This window comes from Haplochromis burtoni, unplaced genomic scaffold (assembly GCF_018398535.1).
Source record: "Haplochromis burtoni strain Fernald_Lab_line unplaced genomic scaffold, NCSU_Asbu1 Contig_100, whole genome shotgun sequence".
In the NCBI taxonomy this organism is placed as follows: Eukaryota; Metazoa; Chordata; class Actinopteri; order Cichliformes; family Cichlidae; genus Haplochromis; species Haplochromis burtoni.
Window position 1 is genome coordinate 1,734,475 of NW_024582461.1, and position 21,141 is coordinate 1,755,615.

Sequence of the window (21,141 nt, forward strand, 5' to 3'; positions counted from 1 at the left end):
CACCAAGAATCTGAGAGCCAAAATTATAGTAAACAAATGCAAAAATGGAAAACACCCAGCTATTTGGCATGCTTGTTCTTAAGAGTCGGTAAAGAACATGATAACTCTTAATGTATAGAGTTGAATATAAAACCACGGACAGTAAGAGATATACTGTCTAGATATAAAACATTTAAGTGAGCCGTTTATACAAAGAAAACCTGGTAGATGCAGAAGTATAAATGGATAAATAGTTATTTTATAGATTTTCATACAAACTGTGTTTTTTCCTCAAAGCTGTGAAACAGAAAGTAAACACAGTCATTTCTAACGTTTTATGTCTCAGCAGAGGCAGATAAAAACATTTCCAAACAATCTCAAGTCCATCATTTCTACAGAGAGAAAGATTATTCACATGTGGAAAACATTCAAGCCAATCTTCCAACAAGTGGACATCCCACGCAAATGCCCCCACCCCTCCCTGAAAAAGATTGTGAATTTCAGATTGTGAAACGCTCAGAGAAACTTCAAAAAGGCCAAAAGCTTCATATCAGCCTCCCCAGGCCTCAGTTAGCAAGTTAAATATTAAAGTTCATGGCACTAAGACACATTAAGACAAACCACAAGACTTCTGGAACAATTTTCTTTGGACAGATGAACCATGCACACACCACTGTATATGCTGCCTGGAAACATTTAATTGAACCAATTACTGTGAGAAAGCACAACGTAGAAGACGTTTTTGTACGAATACAAAAAAATGACTTTGTAGATCATTTTGATGTCCCAAGGTTTGTCATGTAATGGAAAAAAAAATAATTTATACTGTCTGCTTTTGTTTGGTAAGACAAAGTGGATTTCATTTAATTACAAGATATTCTGGCTTGACATAACATCCCCATGAAAGCTTGGACAGCTGTATTTGCTGTACATTTGAAGTAGGTAGGTGCTGGAAACACGGGGGTTCTGGTAGATTAGGCAAGACGACAAGATGTCTGTTTGCTTCTGACCTTGTAAGGCCTCCTTGGCACGGTCCAGCTCCTGCTCCTTGTCACCCAGCTGCACACGGAGTTCAGTGGCAGAAAGCAGATTGGCAGAGCAGCCGCCCTGGGTCTCCTCCAGGTCTTTAGTCAACATGTCCTTCATTTGCCTCAGCAGGTGGACCTCCTCTTGGAGCTGGACCACCTCTTCACGCAGCAACACTGAAGGAGAGAAAGAGTTTGCAAATTTAGATTATGTGTAGAATAAATATGGAGGGTAAGTGTGCAGAAAAAAATGAGAAAGGAGGATGGAAATAAAAGAGTAAGCTACAGGGATGTCCAAAAGGGGCAAAATATGCAACAGGAAATGGAAAAATATGAACTAATAACAAAAGTGATAAAATTCTTCAATACATCAAACCACAAAAGTTACAGCTTCCCTTCAGATGTTGCCAGAGGTGTTGCAGAAATGTAGTTACATGCTGAGTGACAGACTCAGGCCTGGCACTGGTGATGGTAGTACGCAAGAGACAGCAGCCTGATAAGACTTAATAAAATATAAGCGGCACACACTCGGGCTGTGTTCCTCTGTGCCGTATTTTCCCTCAGCTGTGCAATGCCTCATATCCCTCAGGGGAAACAGGCAAGCAAACATGAGCAGAGAACTAAGGCGAGGACAAACTGAAGAGCGAACGCAGTGGCACAAGCTGGTGGACACATTTGTAAAGCCAGAGGACAGAAACAATGAAAAAGTCCATTGAAGGAAACCCGTACTAGCAAAAGTGTCACGATGATTTATACTGCGCACATAAAGGGTAGAAGGTCTGTTCCAGAAGAACGCAAGAACAAAGACAGATGAAATACGCAGTCAGCCAAAGCATTTCAGCATAGAATAAAACCTGCAAACGCAATGATAGATTTGTAATTTCCCCAAAAAATAACTCAATACCATAGAGCGCTGCATAAAGAAAAAAAAAGCTATTTGGATCTTATAAGGGATGATGGGTTAATAAATCACGAGTTAAATAAGCAGAAAATTAGTCAAAAAACTGTTTGATTAACAATTTTTCTTGTTAAAAAAGTGATTTATAACCTTAGCAGATATGCTCGAAAGCATAAGTAACTTTTGACATTTTTCAGACAAAACAAGTTTTGAGGTCCAGGAAAATACGTTGGGTGACTTCTGTTGGGAATCCGACAGACAAAAAATTAATTAACAAATCAGTGAGAAATTGTTAGTTTTAAACAATTTTAAAAAAGGATAAATGTGTGAGTGTGCATTTGTGTATGTGTGAATTACAGGCATTAGAGTTTTACTTTCTGTTGCATGAATAAGAATCTGCAATCAAGCTAGCGTCACTCAAGGCTCTGATGTTAACTTCAAAGAAAAGCTAAATGTCTGATAGATGGCTGTGTCAAAAGAACAACAGCAAACGCACACACGCACGAAAACATCATGGGCCTTGGGAACAGGAATTCAGAGGTAACCCCAATTTAACCCCGTGTTAAACTGAGAGCACATACACTGGAAAAACGGTGATGATCCAGAATGCATGACTGGAAAAAAACAAACAAACCATGGAAACGATCCAGCAGCTACAGAGTTGTTTCAGCCTGGATCAATAAGCTCAACTAACCATCGAGGGATGTCGTTCGTACAGCAATATTTCAAGTAAAGAAGTGGAGTGCTCCCTAATTTTTAAGGCAATGCCTTCAAAACTTTGTATAAAACTATAGAGAGAGCCGACGTCAACGTGAGGAAGCCTGCATCAGAGGAAAAACGAGAAGGTCTTAGCAGGCCTGCAGCCAGACGTTGTGGGGCTGCAGCAGCTCCGATAAGAGAGGAGGGGACAGTCCATCGGTCTCTGTCAGCGCGGGACTCTGGAAGCACAGCGGGCAGCTCTGTGCTGCATGTGACAAAAAGAGTTTGTTTCCCAGAGAGAGCAATCTCTCATGGCCTTCTTGCAGCTTAAATCCATTTATTCATCTGTTTACCTGCAGGCTCTCCTATTTTTGTCACGGGAGCCCGGCAGCTGCTTTTGATGACACTGGACAGAATTGGACATTATTTCTGAGGACGCTTTATATTTGTTTCACTGCGATGTGGATGCTGATCGACTCTTGTCATTAGCTGTCAGTTTGGAAATAGCTGCATTTTAGTTGCCAAGTATTAGCATCATTACACGCTTGTGTTATATCCATTAAGCTGTACCTCAATAACAAAGTGTGAGCATTTTGTCCTAAGGGTATCTACGGTGGATTTAGTGAGAAATGTGTTTAACTTACAAAGAATCAATAACACATTTCTCCCAAATCCAATTTCGCATTCATTTTCAGCATCATCCTCTTTCACAATTAAATACACCGGCTCACACAGCAGACACAGGCTAAAATACACAGAAATGGACCTGCAGGAAGTTTTTTTCTTTTAAACAACTCAAATTGTGGTAAAACTTGAGGAAAAATAAAAGTTAAGACTTCTTCAGCAGATGTATGTGATCGTTTCACATCTCAAAAAGAGTGAAAGGACATAAAGAAAAGGGTGCCGACAGAGGCGAGCCATCCATTGCCTGTACCTACAGATAATTCACCTCCATATACACTGTTTTATGCAATCTAAAAAAGCAATTTAAACTGACAGGAGTCATATAAGCCACACAAAGCAGTATGCTCTCTGAGCTTTGAGTGGTTGTGCAGAGAGCTTGGCAAAGCTATTAGTGTCCTCCCACATAAGAAGAGAACCCACTCTCTTCCTACTCAGCAGCGTCCCATTCAATGAACTTCTCATCCAAGCCTCCCATTAGTTTGTCCATCAAAGCCAGTCAGTAGCAGGTCAATCTCTGTCCCTTTTCCTTGCATAGCAGAGCTATTAAAACCCAGCACGCACACGCACACACAGCTGAGGAGAGCACATATAGTAGCTGTAGGCTTATGATGAGGTGTTAGAGAAAGCAGAGGCACCGGGAAGGTTAAGTGGGTGTTGGAAATGTGTTGATTGGTGGTCAAAGACCTGAACTAGTCTCCTGTGAACCATATGCAGGATTAAAGTGGCCTCATTTGTATACATGACTGATCAAAGATGCTTAACGTGCACTACGGTGGAATATTAAACTTGGATGAGAAAGTCCATTTAAAGCTAATGCTCTTGTTGCATTTTAAAAGCAGTTTGTGTCTCACTATGCACGGAAAATGTCCCGGTTAATAGAAGGAGGCCACAAACCGAATAGAAAAAAAAAATGGTAGAAGTAGTTCCAGAGAACTTTAAATGTGAGGCTTGTGGATTAACTAGAAATGGAAAATATTTCTCATGAGACATCTAAACACATTTTCCAGGACTCTTGGGGATAGATCTACTCTATTTTCAATTGGGCTTACGATTTTCCTTTTTGATAAAGCATATAGTTAGGGCTGAATCAGATGACCCTGAATCCTCCTTTAGTTACGCTGCAATAAGCCTGGGCTGCTGGGGGCTTCCCGTGAGTGTTTCTTCTTCACTCACTATGTGTTTATACACCACTCTGCAGTTAAACATTAGTTATTATTAACCTCGGACTCTCTTCCACAGTGTATATTTTATCCTGTCTTCCTCCCATCACACCGGACAGGTCACAGCAGATGACCGGCTTTCCCTGGGCCTGGTTCTGCTGGAGGTTTCTTCCTGTTAGGGGGATTTTTTCCTTCCCACTGTCGCCAAGTTTTTTCCCAGCAATAATGGATTCATTTTTGGGGGACTTTCTCTATTATTATAGCATAGATGTTACAATGTTATGATATGTTACATGTTACAACACAAATCCCTTTGAGGCAACTGTTGCTGTGGTTTGGTGCTGTATAAATAAAATTGAATTGAACAGATCACATGATAGGGTGGGGCTAGGATTCACAATGGTTCACAATCAACCATGGCTGATTGTGACCCACACCTTTTTTCACACGGAGTGGGTGTGATTAGGCAGAGGATCAATAGGGGGTCCATGACCCTCTTGGGGACGGTCTCATAGGGCTTAAAGTCTGGGACTCTCCACCAGTTGCTCTTAGAACTCAAGAAGTTTCTTGGATGAGAGGTGAAACGTCTTCAGGGACTACAGACACCTTCTTTCCAAGCTCTTTAGGCTACAATGACCTGGATGCCTGAGAACCTTCACAGATGAATTGAACAGATATCTCAAACCTGCAACAGTCCTTGCAGCTAGCTGCTAGCATGGTAACATTTCTGTAATTTGGGTGTACTTGTACCGTTTAACAAAGCACTTTTGTTCCACAAGATATCATAAATGGTAGCCTCTCCAGCAGCATGGAATATTTTTAATAAGCAAAACCATTAGAATGACATTTGACAGTCGAGCAGGGCGTCAAAAATCTCTGCAGTGACAGCAGCTAACCATTCTGCCTTGAGGAGCTATGATGTGCATGGTTGTCATTTTTCCGCCTTGGTCTTCCTGCCAATTCAGATTTGTGTAATTTAAAAGTACAGTATACAAGACAAACCCAGAGGCAGTGGTGCTGGCTGTTCTCCTCTAATCTCTCCGGTACAGTAAGTGAAAACAGCTGAGCTGGATAACGAGGGCACACGGAGCTTTCTAAGATCTTTACCACACATGCTGTAATACCCCACACCTCTCTCTTAAATACCTGATGAACCTTCATTAAGGAGTGTAGGTGGGCTTTCTGAGATTTTCACTTTAGGCTCTAAGAGATCACCTTTTCTTGTATAAAAAAAATGTAACAAACAAATTTATGTGACAGCTTCATGGCAGAAAAATCAAGAGGAGGCCGTTCAGTCTGGTTGAACAGCTTTAGCTTCCATGGAACGAACATGTTGGCAAGACACTTGTTAAAAATATGAAGGAAGTTATTCCTGCAGACAAAGAAGATCCGGCCAAAACTTTCAAATCATTTTTCTGCATGAGCTCTTATTAAGCTACAAGTGCAGCACCACACAAAGTGCAAACCACAGCTTTGGATTCTTTTAGAAGATTAGTATTGAATTAGAATAGAATAGCTTCTTATTGTCTCCGTTACAAGAACAATGAAAGGCAGTTTGGCATTTCTCCATGTGTGTGAAGTACACAATAGCGTAAGTATTTACACAATAACTGACAAATTTACACAAGAAAGATATGTACAAGTTATACATACACCTGCAAACATACACGCACATACATACACATATGACATATATGCATCCGTACATACATACACACACATATTTTCACATACACGCTTACATCTATATACTTACACATACATGCCATCTAACTAGCAGGTGCATTGAGAGGTGCAGTGTGATCAGTGATATTGCACATTGAGTGGGGGGGGGGGGGTGCTGTTGGAACTATGCTAAATAAGGTTATAATAAATACAGTTTAAAGAGGTAGGGGTGTTGGTTGCATTGAAGTATAAACAGAAATATGATTTATGGAGTGCAGTTATCCTTCAATCAGGGTGGAGGTAGGGCATGTTTGACAACCTGTGGGTAAAAACTTCTGTTGCGTCTGTTTGTCTTTGACCTGATGGACCTGTAACGTTTACCAGAGGGAAGTGTCCAGGGTGTGGGGGGTTTTTGATGATGGTGCTGGCTTTCTGCTGAAGTCTGCCAGTATAGATGTTTCTGAGGGGCGTTAGTGAAGTACCGATTGCCCGCTCTGCTGCCCTCACCACCTGCTGCAGTTTCCTCTTGTCCTCCGCGGTGCAGCAGTTGAACCAGAGTATGCAGCAGTAGGTCAGAAGGCTCTCGAAGGTGGAGCGGTAGAAGTTTACTAGCAGTCTTTGGGGTAATTGGGCCTGACGTAGTTTCCTGAGGAAGTACAGCCTTTGTTGTGCTTTCCCTTCCTGGTGGGAGATGTTAAGTTAAGGTCGGCCAAGATGTGGACTCCGAAAAATTTAAAGCTTTCTACCCTTTCTCCCTCCTCCCCATCAATGTAGAGGGTAGAGTGCTCAGATCGCTTTGTTCTTCTGAAGTCGATTACCATCTCCTTGGTCTTGGATGTGTTCAGATGCAGGTTGTTGTCCTCAGACCATCGCTTCAGATGCTGAACCTCCTCTCTGTAGGCTGAATCATCGTTGTTGTCCATCAGTCCTATGACGGTGGTGTCATCAGCAAATTTTATAATGGTGTTACTGGTGTGGATTGGTGAACAGTCATGGGTGAAAAGTGAGAATAACAGGGGACTAAGGACACACCCCTGTGGGACACCCACATTCAGAATGAGGGTGGAGGAGGTGTGCTCTCCCATTCTGACGTTCTGGGGTCTGTTGCTCAGGAAGTCCAATATCCAGCTGCACAGTGAGCTGCTGAGTCCTAAGTTGCTTAGTTTATTAACCAGTTTGTGGGGTTGAACTGTATTGAAGGCAGAGCTGGAGTCCACAAACAGCATTCTAACATAGGTGTTACGACTGTCCAGGTGTGTGAGGGCTGTGTGAAGAGCTGTTATTATTATTACGTCCTCTGTCGATATATCACAGTGTGTCAACATGTTTAAACAGAGCGTATTACAGGGAGAAAAACTGCAGCTTTTTTTCAATAATCAGAAAAACTGTAGAGCTTCAAGGCATTTTGTTTACTTCTGAAGATCATGCACTGTCTTTTTCCACTCAGTTGAGTCCCTTACTGTTGATGCACAGCTATAATATGATATCTGTAATGCAGCAAATGTGCAGGGAATTGGAGCTGAATGATGAAAACTGTAATGGCTTTCCAGAGAAAGCACTGAGAAATGTTCTGGTGTCGCATTGGAGGGGGCCTGGCTAATATATTGGGACATCAAAGCAGCCCCATTCAATGGCACATTTCTCAAAAGAAAAAGAAAAAAGAAGAAAAAAATTGACCATGCAGCGAATAATAAAGCAGGAAAACATATATCAAAGCTTTCTTTAAACCAAATTTTAAGCAATATGACAAGTGTTTACTGGGGATAAAAACACCTCACTGTAACAAAAAGCTTTGTTGTCAGTGGCTGATATGAGCAGAGCTGTTTTAAACAACCACCAAAGTCTTTAAAACACTCCATAAAAGCCTCCTAATAAGCTCTTCTTTCCTAAGCTCTACTTGTTGATAAACGTTACCTAGAATGAACTAATAGAAACATCAAAAACTTGTTTTCAGGACAGCAGTTGCTCGGAGGCTTTATGCAAAAAGAAAAACATTACATACCGGTAAGTGTGTAGCTGCATTGCAGGTGATTGTGTTGACTCAAACAGAGTCCCTGAAGAAAGTGAACTAAAATGATTTCTTATGATTATTAATAATATAATTATAAAATGCGATGTAAACAGGAGTAAAAGACAAAAAAAGACATAAGCACAAAGCAAAAACTCTGAAGGTAAATTTAAGCAGAAAAGCTCATTATTAGAGCCAAACAAAGCTAAGTAAATGAAAGAAACCACAAATTGTAACCTTTACATTTAAGCCTCAACTTCAGAAGAGCTAGAAGGGCTTAACCTGTGGATCTAAGCCTCTGGCCTGGTTCACGGTGGAACACCTCACATCTAATAAGGTTAATTGGCAGCAGCTCAGTCACATAACTGGGTATAAATAGACCATTTGAAACAACCTGGAAAGACTGCATGAGCAAGTTTATAGTTTCAGAATAACATTTCTTCATGTAAAGTTGCAAAGATTTTGCAGTGCTATGTACTGCAAATGCTACGTCTGTGCATTTACGTAGCACAGATCTAACATACATGTCTTTGGACTGTAGGAGAAGGACGGAGCAACTGAAAGAAAACCCACACGCCCCGTGGATAACATGCAAACTCCACACACTATGGGTCCAGCCGGGGTTTGAATCAGGAACCTTCTTCCTTTGTGGTGACAGCACTAACCACTGCACCAATGTGTAAAATGTTTAAAAGGGACAAGGCCAAAAGCCTACATTGAATGTCTGTGATCTTCTGATCCGTTCTAGATTGTTTGACGTCGGTGATGATATGGAGGTGCTGAACGCTATACACATATCTTTATCTATTCACCATTATGCTACCAATCCAACAATGTTTTTTTTTTCTAAAGGAAGGCTTCTACCATGGTCTTGCTGAAATAAGTAAACTATATTCTGCCCATATTACAGCAGCCAGACTCCTTAACAAAAGGGTCTGGATGCTTAACTGCCCTCGTTGCAGCAGGGAGCTGTAAAATGACAAAAGAGGCCAATGGGGCTGCTGAAATCCCACATCTAGAAGGGACAGGACAACATTGCAGTCTCTAAACTATAAAAATCGCTCAGTTCCTCTGAACTATAAATAGCATTGTTAAAGGAAGAATTTATGCAGTAAAGTAGCAATCGTCCAAGCTTTTCCTGTATCATGTTATCAGCATCAAATTTAGGGGTGAAAAAGAGCTTTTCAGTTTCAATATTTAGTATTATTTTCAATGAAAGGCTTGAATTATTTGCACAGCAATGCCTCCTGTTTTAATTTATATTTATAGTGTCCTGAGTTTCTGAAAATGGTTTCACTTAGTGTGTGCAATTGAGCTTAAAGGTGGCTATTTCTATAGTAAATTATGAGAACAGGCGCACATGCCTGCTGAGCTCTGGCCTTCACTATTTATGGTATGAAGCTCGGGCAAGACTGACATGAGAGAAGACAACAGTGTGATTCAGCTCATACAAGTAACTGTGTAACCTTTAAAGGGAGGAAAAATACACCTTAAAAGCCATGCAAGGCATACAGTCAGTAACAAAACATTCATGTGACTTGCGTCACATTGCAAATAACTTTAGAGTGCTTCATCAGAGTGGTGATGTGTGAATGGTACACAAGAGTATCTGAGTGACGTTACTAGTTTTCTTATGGTATCTCTGGCATCTGAAGAACCACTGGATGAAACCTTTACATACTTTTGTTTATGACTAATACTAGGTTGATTCCCATTAGCCTCAGCATATTTGGATAAACATAGGCGTGTTGGCCCCGTCAGTGCAAGTATGTCATCATGGTAGCGACAGATAAAAGGGGCCAAAGTGTGTGGTCTTACAACTGATTGCATAACTACAGATATATAAAATCAGGGAGTCAAGTTAAAAGAAAAAAAACTCCAAAACAACACCTTCCTTTCAATTCCTTTCTCCCACTCAAATAATTCCATCCATCCATAGGATGAGAGACATGGTACTTCCTGGAGAGGTGGCCATGCTACTACAGGCCCTACACACAGAAACAGACAATCATTCGAGGCCAACATGCATCTGCATCTTCCTTCTGTGGAGAAAAGCTGGAGTATCTTCAGAGAACCCACACAGACGCAAGGAAAACATGCAAACGCCACAGAGAGAGGCCCCCGGGTGGCCCCCGGGTGGCCAGTGATTTGAATATAGGACCTTCTTTCTGTGAGACAAGAGTGAAATCTACCATCACGCTGCCTCCTCCTTCCAATTCTACATTGAACAAATGTCAGTTCAGATTAGTTTCTAGAAGTCTTCTGAGCTTTTTTACAACTTCAGACAGAAAAACCAAACCATGTGTTTACAGATTTATTAAATGACTGTAACCAATCAGTTCCAAACCCATGCCTGACACAAGAGAAAGAGAAACAACTGAGAGTGAGAAGCTTCATAAGTAAATACATTCATTCTTTCAGGGGCACCCTGCTGAGTCAAATTAAGGGGAGGTTGGGTGGGTGGATGGCATAGGTACGCTGCAGCGATTAGTGGCTTTTGTAAAATCATCAGCAAAACTATATTTAGCATCTTTATTGTCAACTTGTACTATGGGCACAGCAGGAACCTGTGTGGAAATGGATTGGAGATTGTATAGAGAGTGTGGGCAGCATTAAATCAGATTTGATATGCTTAAGCTACAAATAGCAGTAAAAGCACTGATGAGCTTCAAACCAGGAGATCAAAAAGATGTAAGCAAACACCTTATTTCTAATGCCCTGACACCCGGAGACTCTGAGCACTGTGCTGTTGCATCCTAAAAAGTCCCTGCACGTATGGGTCAGGTCCATTCCTCTGTCAGGCTATTACACCTGGCTTGTCTATAATACATCTGCGCATAAATAATGCATGCTACTGACTCTTTAACCTACCTGACTAAAGTATTTACCATTTAATCGATAATTCAACACGGTTATAGATAACAAATCCAGCTAATACATCAAAAATTCAAATATAAACATACAAAATGATTGTAGTTTTCTAAAATTTACTAACATAACATAAATTCAAATCATACATGATTCCAAACATTTTTTACAAATAAATAACTGCAAAGTGGGGTGTGCGGAATTATTCAGCCCTCTGAGTCAATACTTTGTAGAACCACCTTTTGCTGCAATTACAGCTGCCAGTCTTTTAGGGTTTGTCTCTACCAGCTTTGCACATCTAGAATATTCCAGCTGTTCACTTGAAAAGTTCGTTGTTGGGTGATTTATAGCTATGTTTACGATTGCTGTACTGATGAATGGTGAAATTTCACCCAGTGGGTTCGTTACATTTAGCCAATTCTGAGCACACACGTCGCTCCTGTACATCTCTGATTTATCCCATTGCTTCTGTCAGTGTTGATTCCAGTGAAGCACAGTGCTTGACAGAAGATGCTGCTTTGTCACCAACATAGAAAGTCTCACGAGTCAGAGATTGATTTCTTTTTATGGGTCCACAGATCTAGTTTCATTTCATGTCTCTTACCCAGGGTTTGCATTTCGTGGCGATTCTTCTAGTTAGGGACACAACGTGTTCCCTTAATCATTGACAAGGACACAAGTCTGCTCTCCTTTCCTAGATAGCACTCCTGACATTTAGTGCAGTCATAAACGGGTGTTTGGCCTTTATGATTTTTTTTTCTGCAAGCAAACCGCAGTGTCTTTCTCTAGCTGACAGATTTTTTCCTTTTTTTTGGTTATTATTTACCTGGATTCTCAAACCTTTACTCCCAGCATTCAGAGACAATTCAACCTCAATTTAATCTCTGACCTGTGCATGATCTAATACTGAAACAATGCACAGCTTCCCAAAATAAAATTTGGATTCTGAACGTGCAACTACTCTTAAACAACTGCAATTTGTGTGCCGTTTACCCTTGTACCACAAAATGCTCAGTACAGCATTAAAAATGACCATACTAAACCAATCCTACTCAAATTAAATCTTAAACTTGGTACATTACTGTGCTGTAGAACCAGTATTTTATTTCAAGCCAAATGTGCAAAAACAAGGTCTGATGAATGAAAACAGTGTAAGTGTTAAGTTGCTTAGACTCTGGAATGAACATCTGTGCAAGTATACAGTATCTATCAGGAACAGTTCCATTAATTAATTGCCTGGGGGGGAGGGGGTTACATTACAACTGAGGTCAGTGCAAGGATGCCAAGTGAAGATAGCTGTAATTGATTCACGTGTTTATAATGTGCAGGTTAGGCACTCTGCCAAAGATGCTCCATTTGGAGGCTCCGAGAACTTGAAAGTAATTTAAATATTTTTAATATGGTCAAGAGATGCATCCGCCCTCGATGTCACTTGGAATTGGCATCCTTCCCTGTGCATTGGTTTTGTTTACATAAAGTGAATCATCCAGTGATTACTTAACCCTGCTGGCATGAAGGAACTGAAAAGGGCACTCCTTCAGTTTATGACAAAGGAATAAAACTGAAGTGACTGTACAGGGAATGTACTATTATCCAGCTTTCAGCTCAATCAATCAAAATGACCTCATCCCTCTAAAGCTACACCATATATAACAATTTCCCCCTGTTCTAATGTGAGACACCGGAGAAGCCAATCAATCTGCTCAAGCTGTTTTCACTCAGATACATCTGCTTAGATATCAAGCACAAGCTCCTGTGGTAAAGCCACACAGGATTTAACAGATGCTACATAGTCAGGTTGCTATGATATTTCATACTGCATTTATTTTAAAGGCATAGTTTGACAGTTTGGGAAATACTCCTGTGTTCTTAACAAGAGAAGGATTAGAAGATCGATACCACGCTCATGTCAGTATTATAAATATGCAGCTCTGGAGAAAGGCCACAGGCCTGGAAGGAGAAAAATGGCTTGTCCAAGGAGAAGAAATGCTTTCAACTAGCACCTCTAAAAGGTCACCATTTACAGTCAAGAAACAGTTTGGCAAACTAAAATTGTTTAATGAACTGAGGTGTTTACCATCAAATTGTAAAGTCACCATCATGCCACCATGTTAGTATCTGAAACAAAGCAACCAGAAGCCATCAAATACTTTGTCAACTCACTTAAGTCCCAATCATAAATGGACTTGTGCATATCAACAAACTATGAATCCTGAAGAAGAAAAGAAAATACTGAAAATGAGTCTGAGGTTGGGTTCATGATGTCAATCGCTGAAGAAGAAAATGGCGAACAACCCTCAGTTTGAATCTGCAGACAAGCCTTAACATCTGCTAGGAACAACAGGATCTAGTCTGTGCAGAACTGGAAATCCACGTGTTTTGATACACAGTGTCCCTCATGTCCTGGAGCATGCCTGAATAATCTCACAAACTGCAGGTGGCGCCTGCTGGGCTGCAGCTTATGTGTGTAACGTTAAAAGCCTTACTCAAGTTTAAATCATGTAAAACACTGCAAAAACTACCCATTCTGTACTTGTTAACTGTTGCACTTGTTGAGATGCTGAAAGCAATAACGGCCTGTGATTAGCTCAGGGTAGTTACAGCTCACAGGGAGATCAAACAGAAACAGGATCGAAGAAATCAGAAAACAAAACAAACAAACTTGACTTTATATGTAAAGATGCGCCACACGCTGTGTGTAACGGTCTCGGTGAATAACTTCACAACAGCGCAGTGAGTGGGACGGCAACAGCAAAAGAACAATCTGTGCGTTGCAGTGCAGTCGGTCAAACTCATTGTCTTTCAAATTTCTGAGCAGTGACCTCAGGCTTCAGCAAACATGAGCTCCTGTACGAGTCATGCAACACACTGTGGGATGAAACTCATCTCTATTGATTCATAAACAACCACAACAAATCCATCTGAATGTGTAGACAGACAAAGACACACACCCACAGCAGCATCAAAGAAACCTTTTCATGGCATCTAGGAAAAGATTCTCCATAGCAGAAGATCTTCTCATTTTCCATCAAACATAACGCATCTTAATTCTTCAGTTTTCTGGATAATACAGTGCGTCTGCTTCCTAAATGAATCCAAACACAACGGCCAATGTAGCTCTTAGATTATAGGCCAGCTTCATTATGTCTGCTGAGCTACTAAACTCCTTTATACCGAACATGAATTTGATGAAACATCACAGTTCATGCACAATGTAAAAGATTAAAAGATCATCCATATAAACGTGTCATACAGTATGTAGGTCACTTTTACTTAAGTAAAATAAATAATCCTGGGATATGGAATAGATTTAAATTAATCAGCTTTTATAGTGGAGGGAAAAGGCATGTGGTTATGAGTATTAAAAAAAAAATGAACCACAGTCAGATCAAAAGGTAAGACTTATAATAACACAGTATTGGGGAAAAACATCAGTTTTATAACAATGTGACTTCAGTAATTCTAACAGCATTTCATGGCATATAATTAATATATCAAAAATATTTGTAATATTTTGCCATGAGAACCACTTCAATATCACAGCTGGCAAGAAGAGAAGCTTGGTTCGATTACTTAATATTAGAGCAGGTGAAATCAGTCAATTGATTTATGATCTGATTGTCAAAACCTAACTGAGCTGATTAACTGTTTACTGTAACTTTTAATTTTAACTACTTAAAACAACACATTTTTCCTGCACATTCAAATGTGTATTCTGCTACAGTGAATTCACTTGCTTTCTGTTTGTTCTAGAAAACAATTAGGATTAACCTAGCAAATATTATAATGATCGATCATGAATAAAGGGGCCAATTAATCGAGCATTAAAGCAATCCGAGGCGCAGTGGAGATGTCTTTTTTTTTTTTATAAACTAATGATATTGTTTTGAATAAATCTATAGTCTACCTGTCAAATAAATATACAAAGTCCACGCTTTACATCGGGACAATAAGTAGGTGCCTAAGTTAAATCAGGCATGTACCAAATAAAAACGCCTGAGTCAAATGTAGCGTGTCCTACAGCAGCGCTTGTTACACTGCATCACAAATAATTTCAGTCTCAAACGTGAAATTTCAGAAATTAATCAGCTTTGTTGTAACTTTTATATTCCTATTATGTAATCAGTCCAGGCAAGCACACGCATTAGGACACGAACAGTAAACCCACTCACTCACCCTCTCTCTCCCTCCCTCTCTCCCTCACACACACACCCACACACACACACACACACACGCGCGCACACACACGTCTTTTTTTCACCGTCTATTTTCTATTGATCACTCACCGGCCTTCCCCTCCTCTTTCTCGGACCTCATGTCCTTCTCGGCACAGGCTATGCTCGGCTCCACTGTCAGCCTCGGTGTGAGCTCTCATAGCAGATTTAAAAAATAATAATTAAACGCACACCTATGCGTCCCGGCCAGTGCACACACAGACCATTCAAACCTCACATACAAACACACACACGCACACTGCGCTGCCGGTCCGGCCGCTCCCAGCTCTGCTTTCTGTGGCTCCACCCAAACAGGTTACCAGGAACTCATCCCCTGAGAGAAACTCGCTACCTTTCCTGCCCCCTTTCTTACCAAACGAGCCTCTTTCTCTGTGTACCTGCGTAACGAGGTGTCCACGGGCAACTAGGACAACATTCACCCACGCCCACTACCGCTTTTCATTCCCCCCCTCCGTCCCGCCTCCTACACACGTGTGGGAGGGTGGAGGGGGCGGGGAATACAAACTGCACCAAGGCCCTCAGGTAATGAGCCAGGTGAGTCAGTGGCGTTCTCACCCCACCTGATGGCCGAGAACACTGTGAAGCGTGTGCTTTTACACTCCACCAGCTGAACGCAAGAGGATACACCCCTCTGTGAAAGCTATGCACTCTCTGTGGGCCTCTACATGAGTGTACAGTGCTCACTTCCTGGATGCGAATGTGTGTTTTGGCCATAGAAAGGAAAACAAATCCCCCTCCAAACACAGCCAAATAAACTTCAGTATAAAGCGCTTTAAAGAGGAGAAAAAGGACCACAACAGTGGCGAATTACTTCAAACTAAACCGCCTTACCTCTTCACAGTGAGATTAGAACATTAGTATGAGCAATGCACCTTATCATTAACCCGCCGGGGATGGGGTTGGTCTTTGCCCAGTGCTGAGTAAGGACAGACTGTGCCACGTTAGATAGGAACTGGTGATGTGTTTGAACAGATTAATAATAAATAAGGCGAAGGCTGGTCCAGTTTTCTTCTCGAGCCTCTTCAGGCTCAAAACCCAAAGGCAGGTACAGTGAGGTGATTTGAAGAAAAGAGACAGGACTGTACCTGAATTAATTCAGCCTAAAGGGCCCACTTAGATAGAAACCTTTCTTTTCTTTTTTTTAAGTTTATGAGCACCTGAGCAACATAACTAGCATACTAAAGTGTAAGCATAATATATTTGTGTGTGTAGGAGTGTTTGTATGTCACAGAAACTTCAGTTAAATCTCTTGCATGTAAAGATGTGACAGCAGTTCAGAGCAGCTGCGCCGTTTGTCCCGGCTGTCAGAGGTTGATGCTTAGCTTTTTAACTCCGTCCAAAGATCAAATGTGGTCTAACCAGATACTTGTCACATGAGGCAATGGATCTGTCAGTCACGCACTGACACCTCAAGGATTACTGCCAGGCTCATTTTCTCTGTCCGATCACAGCTCAGAGTAAAGATTGCAACAGTAACTCTTCATTGGCAGTTATTGTAAGACATCAAAAAGAAGGAGATTTATCTCGTTGTAGAGAAAGGCAGATGCTGCAAATGCTTTGGGTTTAGGTTATGGCCTGCATCATAAATCCTTGATTTAGTTTATTAGAACTTTTGAATGATTCAATCTAATAATAATGTAATTATATTCACTTAGATTAATATTTGAACCTTTCTATATCTGTTTTCTTTGTCTTTATTTAAATAGATACTTTTTTTTCGTCAAATGTAGCACTTCATAAATCTAAAGTCATGGTGCAGGTACACCAAATTTTATTCACAGTATTGCTTTTATTCTGACACCTCTTCAGTCTGAAATTTTCCACTCCTCTGTGCCCTTATTCTTCAGCTCAACTCCCTGTATCACTATGCCATTCATTTGCTTTGCTAACATTAAAGCAAGAAGAAATCCTAAAAGCCTTCTTTTTCTACCCTCCACTCTCCTCTGCTGTATTGCTCTCCCTTCTCTCAGCAGAGAACGGTTGACCTGTCAGTCTGCATTATCAGCACTGGGGAGTGCTGATAGAGAGTTAGGATGAAGTGGGATTAAAATATTAGCTTGCCTACAGAAAGTACAGGCTGTATAAAAAAAGGAGGAAAGGAAGAAAACTCAAAACAACAATAGGCAGTGGGAGAAGCAGGAGAATGAGTGGCCGAGGTCACTAGAGCTCATTGTCGATGGAAATGACATCAGACTTGTCGAACAGCAACCGAGCATGTTCTTCCAGCTTTGAGGCTTTAGACTTGGAAGAAAAGACCGGAATTAAAATTATAGTGCAGACTTTGTGGTTTGAGAACAAGCGTGGACAATAGTAGTCATTAGAATGAGAAACACTAACGGACACAAGCAACAATGGACATACAATCAATTGACCTCATGATCGATACCTTTTGTGCCACGGATACACACTGGTCACTTTGACTGCTGCACTTCAGAAACTGACAGAGGCTATTATCCTGAGCTGCACACTGACAGCAGTGATTGGAGGAGGTAAGTGGCCACGCAGCCCTGCAATAACTGCATGCTGCATTGTAACTCTAGCGCAATAAACATCAATAAAGTTCAATTCAGATTAAAGGGTTTGCAGAGTGAAATGTTTTTCTCTGAGAATCAATCAAGTCTCCCAATTTGGTGTCAGCACTTCTGTGTCTTGCATTGGGAAACAAAAACACGTTATTTAGCTGCGATAAATCAAAGGCTGTAATGGATGGTAAAGCCCTCGTGGTCAGGCACCAAGTGCTGTTATCTGACTGTTCTCACCCCCCTCTAGCCTGTGCAGCGTTTTGCTCAGCTTTAACTCCCCATTGCACCCACAAGTCAAGCTGACAGCTCTGTGTCTGTCTTCACCATGCTCACTTCCTGCTGTCACCAAGGCAACATCTTGTCTTTTGGAGCGCCGCAGTACCTTTGCCTAGCGAGCAGTCTGGTGTGCCAAAGTCCATCAGGCTGGATATTTCTGTTGGGTAGCACATGTCTGTCACCACTGTCTTCTGCCTGTGACGCATGGATGGATCTGTAGGAGAAAGAGATGAAGTTAGATTTTACTGAAATGGATCAATCAAAAAAAAAAAAAGAAGAGCTGTATGGCTCTTGTTCTGGAGCGCACACACACACGCAGAGCAGGCATCAAAGCACAAATGTGAGGAGCTGGGGTCGAGGTGGGTTGCAAAGTGGCTTGCCAAACACATGTAAGTATTTTAAAGAAACTCAAATACCGCCTCTTTTATGAAATTTGATATTGGAAAGTCATAGTACTTTACCATGCAGCTGCTGATAATTTGCTGTTATCATCCCAACTGCTGGGATTGTGTTAAGCTCAAATTTTGGACATTTTCATTTTTCACGTGCAAAACTTTATCCTACACAGTTAAGCACATTTACACCAACAGCCAATTTAGAAATAACAATTAACCTAACATGCATGTCTTTGTTCTGTGGGAGGAAGCCTGCAGGAAACCTACACAGTCAGAGGAGCTCAAATTCCATAGAAAAAAGGCCCAGAGATTAGGAAATTTAAACCCTTTCTTGATGTGGGATGTCAAAGCTAACCAACGCACCTCCGTGCCACCCATGGCGTTTTTAGTCAGCAAAACTCTCTGCTATAAAATGTTGATGTAACGCTGTGTGACTGCCTGTTAAATCAGGGAATGCAATCTGACGTCTGAATTTTACACATGTAAAAAATACGAGTCTCTCTCTTACAGATCACTGCAGTTGTGATCCACAAAGCAATTACACCACAGAATGAGTATCAGTAATGATGCATGGTCGTTGAATTAATACTAAAATTCCACCACCCCCTGCCTATCTGAGTAAGGCCAGAAGACACTGTGCCTGTGCAATGATCTTTTGTGCTCCATACATTGATAAAAGGTTAATGGAACTGCTCAAGGAGGACTCCTGTGAATTGCAGTGAAAGAGACCCATCTGCTCATCATTCCTCCCCTTTTCAAAGAAAAATGGTTTGAGGGAGCACATGTTTGTTTTTAAGTCATCAAAATTCTCCAGTTCACTGCCTTTCTCCCAGCTTCTTCTTCCTTTTTTTCCTGGTCCACCTCTGGTGTCTAAAGCATGAAATGCCATAAAAAATGACAATGATTATGGGAGTCAGCAATATCCTCACTGTACCAGGGAGTGATTAAGTAGAGCATGATGGTGGGCTTATGATCCCACAGTCGGTTTAATATCTTTAAACCTGCTTACCTTATACATTCTATGGGGCTATGAATATAGGTTCTCCTCTCAGATACAGAGACATACAAATGCATTTTCTAAATTTTGACATTTTCCTTCAGTACAGCAATAACTGTCTACCCTCAGGTGCCTTCTACAGTAGAACCACGTGCACATCCACTCTTCTTCAACAATGATCTCACTCTTTCCCTCCTAATCTGCATATTTTGACAGTTTTAATTTCACAACCCTATAGTATTTATCTGCATTATTGACCTTCCCCTCCTTTCTCCCCCTCCTCCATCCCCCTGACCCGTCAATAACAGTTTAGGTGTTGTTAAGCTGACCTTTTCTTTGATTTTTAATATGGAGATTGGAGAGCAGGCGGGCTCATGCTCGACCGCTCTTACCACAAACATTAATGAGAGGGATAGATAGAGGGAAAAGATGAAGCTGCTGGCGATGAGACAAATACATAATCTATTCCCATACTTATTTAAGGGTGTTGGCTCTCTGTACTCTTTTAAAAAGATGTCAATACCTCTGCTGGAGCCATAGTATCTCCCTATTTTATTATCATTAACTGTTACGCAGTATTTAAATATCTGCCTTCTCCATGTGCATGTTTCATTTTTTGGATATTTGTCTTGGTACTTTATTATATTTTCTGAGCTTTTTACTGATTTAAGTGACCACCAATTCCACAGGGGCTTTGGTTAGGTACAGTTCATTGTAATTCAAGGGAACACACCCTGTCATGGCCCAAATGAGCACCACAGAGAGCGATTATCAAATCACTTCATTTCGGCCTGGCTGGACCTCAGCTGTGAGAGGTTAAAGGCTATGGAAATTAAAGGGTCCAGCTGCGCAGGTCCACCTGTAGCCTGGCTGCCCAAGCCGAGGCCACAAGGGACAGTCTGTGCTGCCCTTTGTGATCTCGGCCAATTATGTCTTATAAAGTTAATGTTTTTGTCACTCACATCTCTCAGTTAAATGTGATGATACCATTTTGTCATTAGGCCCAATGTTACTATTAAAAAGGTAGAGTATTTTAATAACATTTAAACTAAAGAAAAACGTGTATTTGTTGCTTCAAAACCTGTGACAAAGAGAGAGAACTGTTTTGTTGTTGTTTGTTATTTTTGGACTGGGAGCTAAGCTTCTCTCTCTGGTCGACTGAATATACTGACATTTTTTACACCGACGAATGGACTGCAAACATCACTGCATATTTAAAATATAGATTTCCTGATTTTAAACACTGCGCATCTGATCTAATCTAACTACGCGTCCACTAGAATTACAGTCAACACTCTACTGAAGTTACACGTAGTCTCCAAACTTCACAAATCAACAAAAATATTGGGTTGCTGTCAAAGGAAGAGCACAGGCTGTGCTCATGACGTGCCTTCCAGGACCTTGAAAATGAAGCAGCTAAGTGGAATTTATCCATTAATTCACTACTTATGTTGATCAGGGTTGCAAGGGAAATGGAGCCTGTCCCAGCTGCAAGAGGCAAGGCACTCCCTGGACAGGTGACCAGTCTGCCGCAGGGCTAGCACAGAGAGAGCGAGAGAAAGACAACCATTAGCACTCAAATTCACACCTATGGGCTAATTTAGGATCACCTACACCAGCCCACACTCCTTCTACTGTGAGGCAACAGTACTAACCACCATGTTGGCAAAAAGATTCAATATTAATCACTATTTTCTCTTTATTATTGTAGGGCCTTTACCTTACACTAT

At 41.1% G+C, this 21,141-nt stretch overlaps 1 protein-coding gene across 3 annotated transcripts in view; it reads right to left on the reverse strand.

The window, feature by feature from the left end:
• The window catches only part of kaznb (kazrin, periplakin interacting protein b), a 135,226-nt gene that overhangs the window by 6,458 nt on the left and 107,627 nt on the right, over nucleotides 1-21,141 (reverse strand). For all 3 annotated transcript variants that reach the window (XM_014335196.2, XM_005927394.3, XM_005927395.3), the window contains exons 5-6: nucleotides 18,126-18,233; nucleotides 990-1,181 (exon numbers count right to left, since the gene is read on the reverse strand). In XM_014335196.2, coding sequence (XP_014190682.1) covers nucleotides 990-1,181; nucleotides 18,126-18,233 — 300 coding nt within the window. The remainder of the gene's footprint in view (nucleotides 1-989; nucleotides 1,182-18,125; nucleotides 18,234-21,141) is intronic.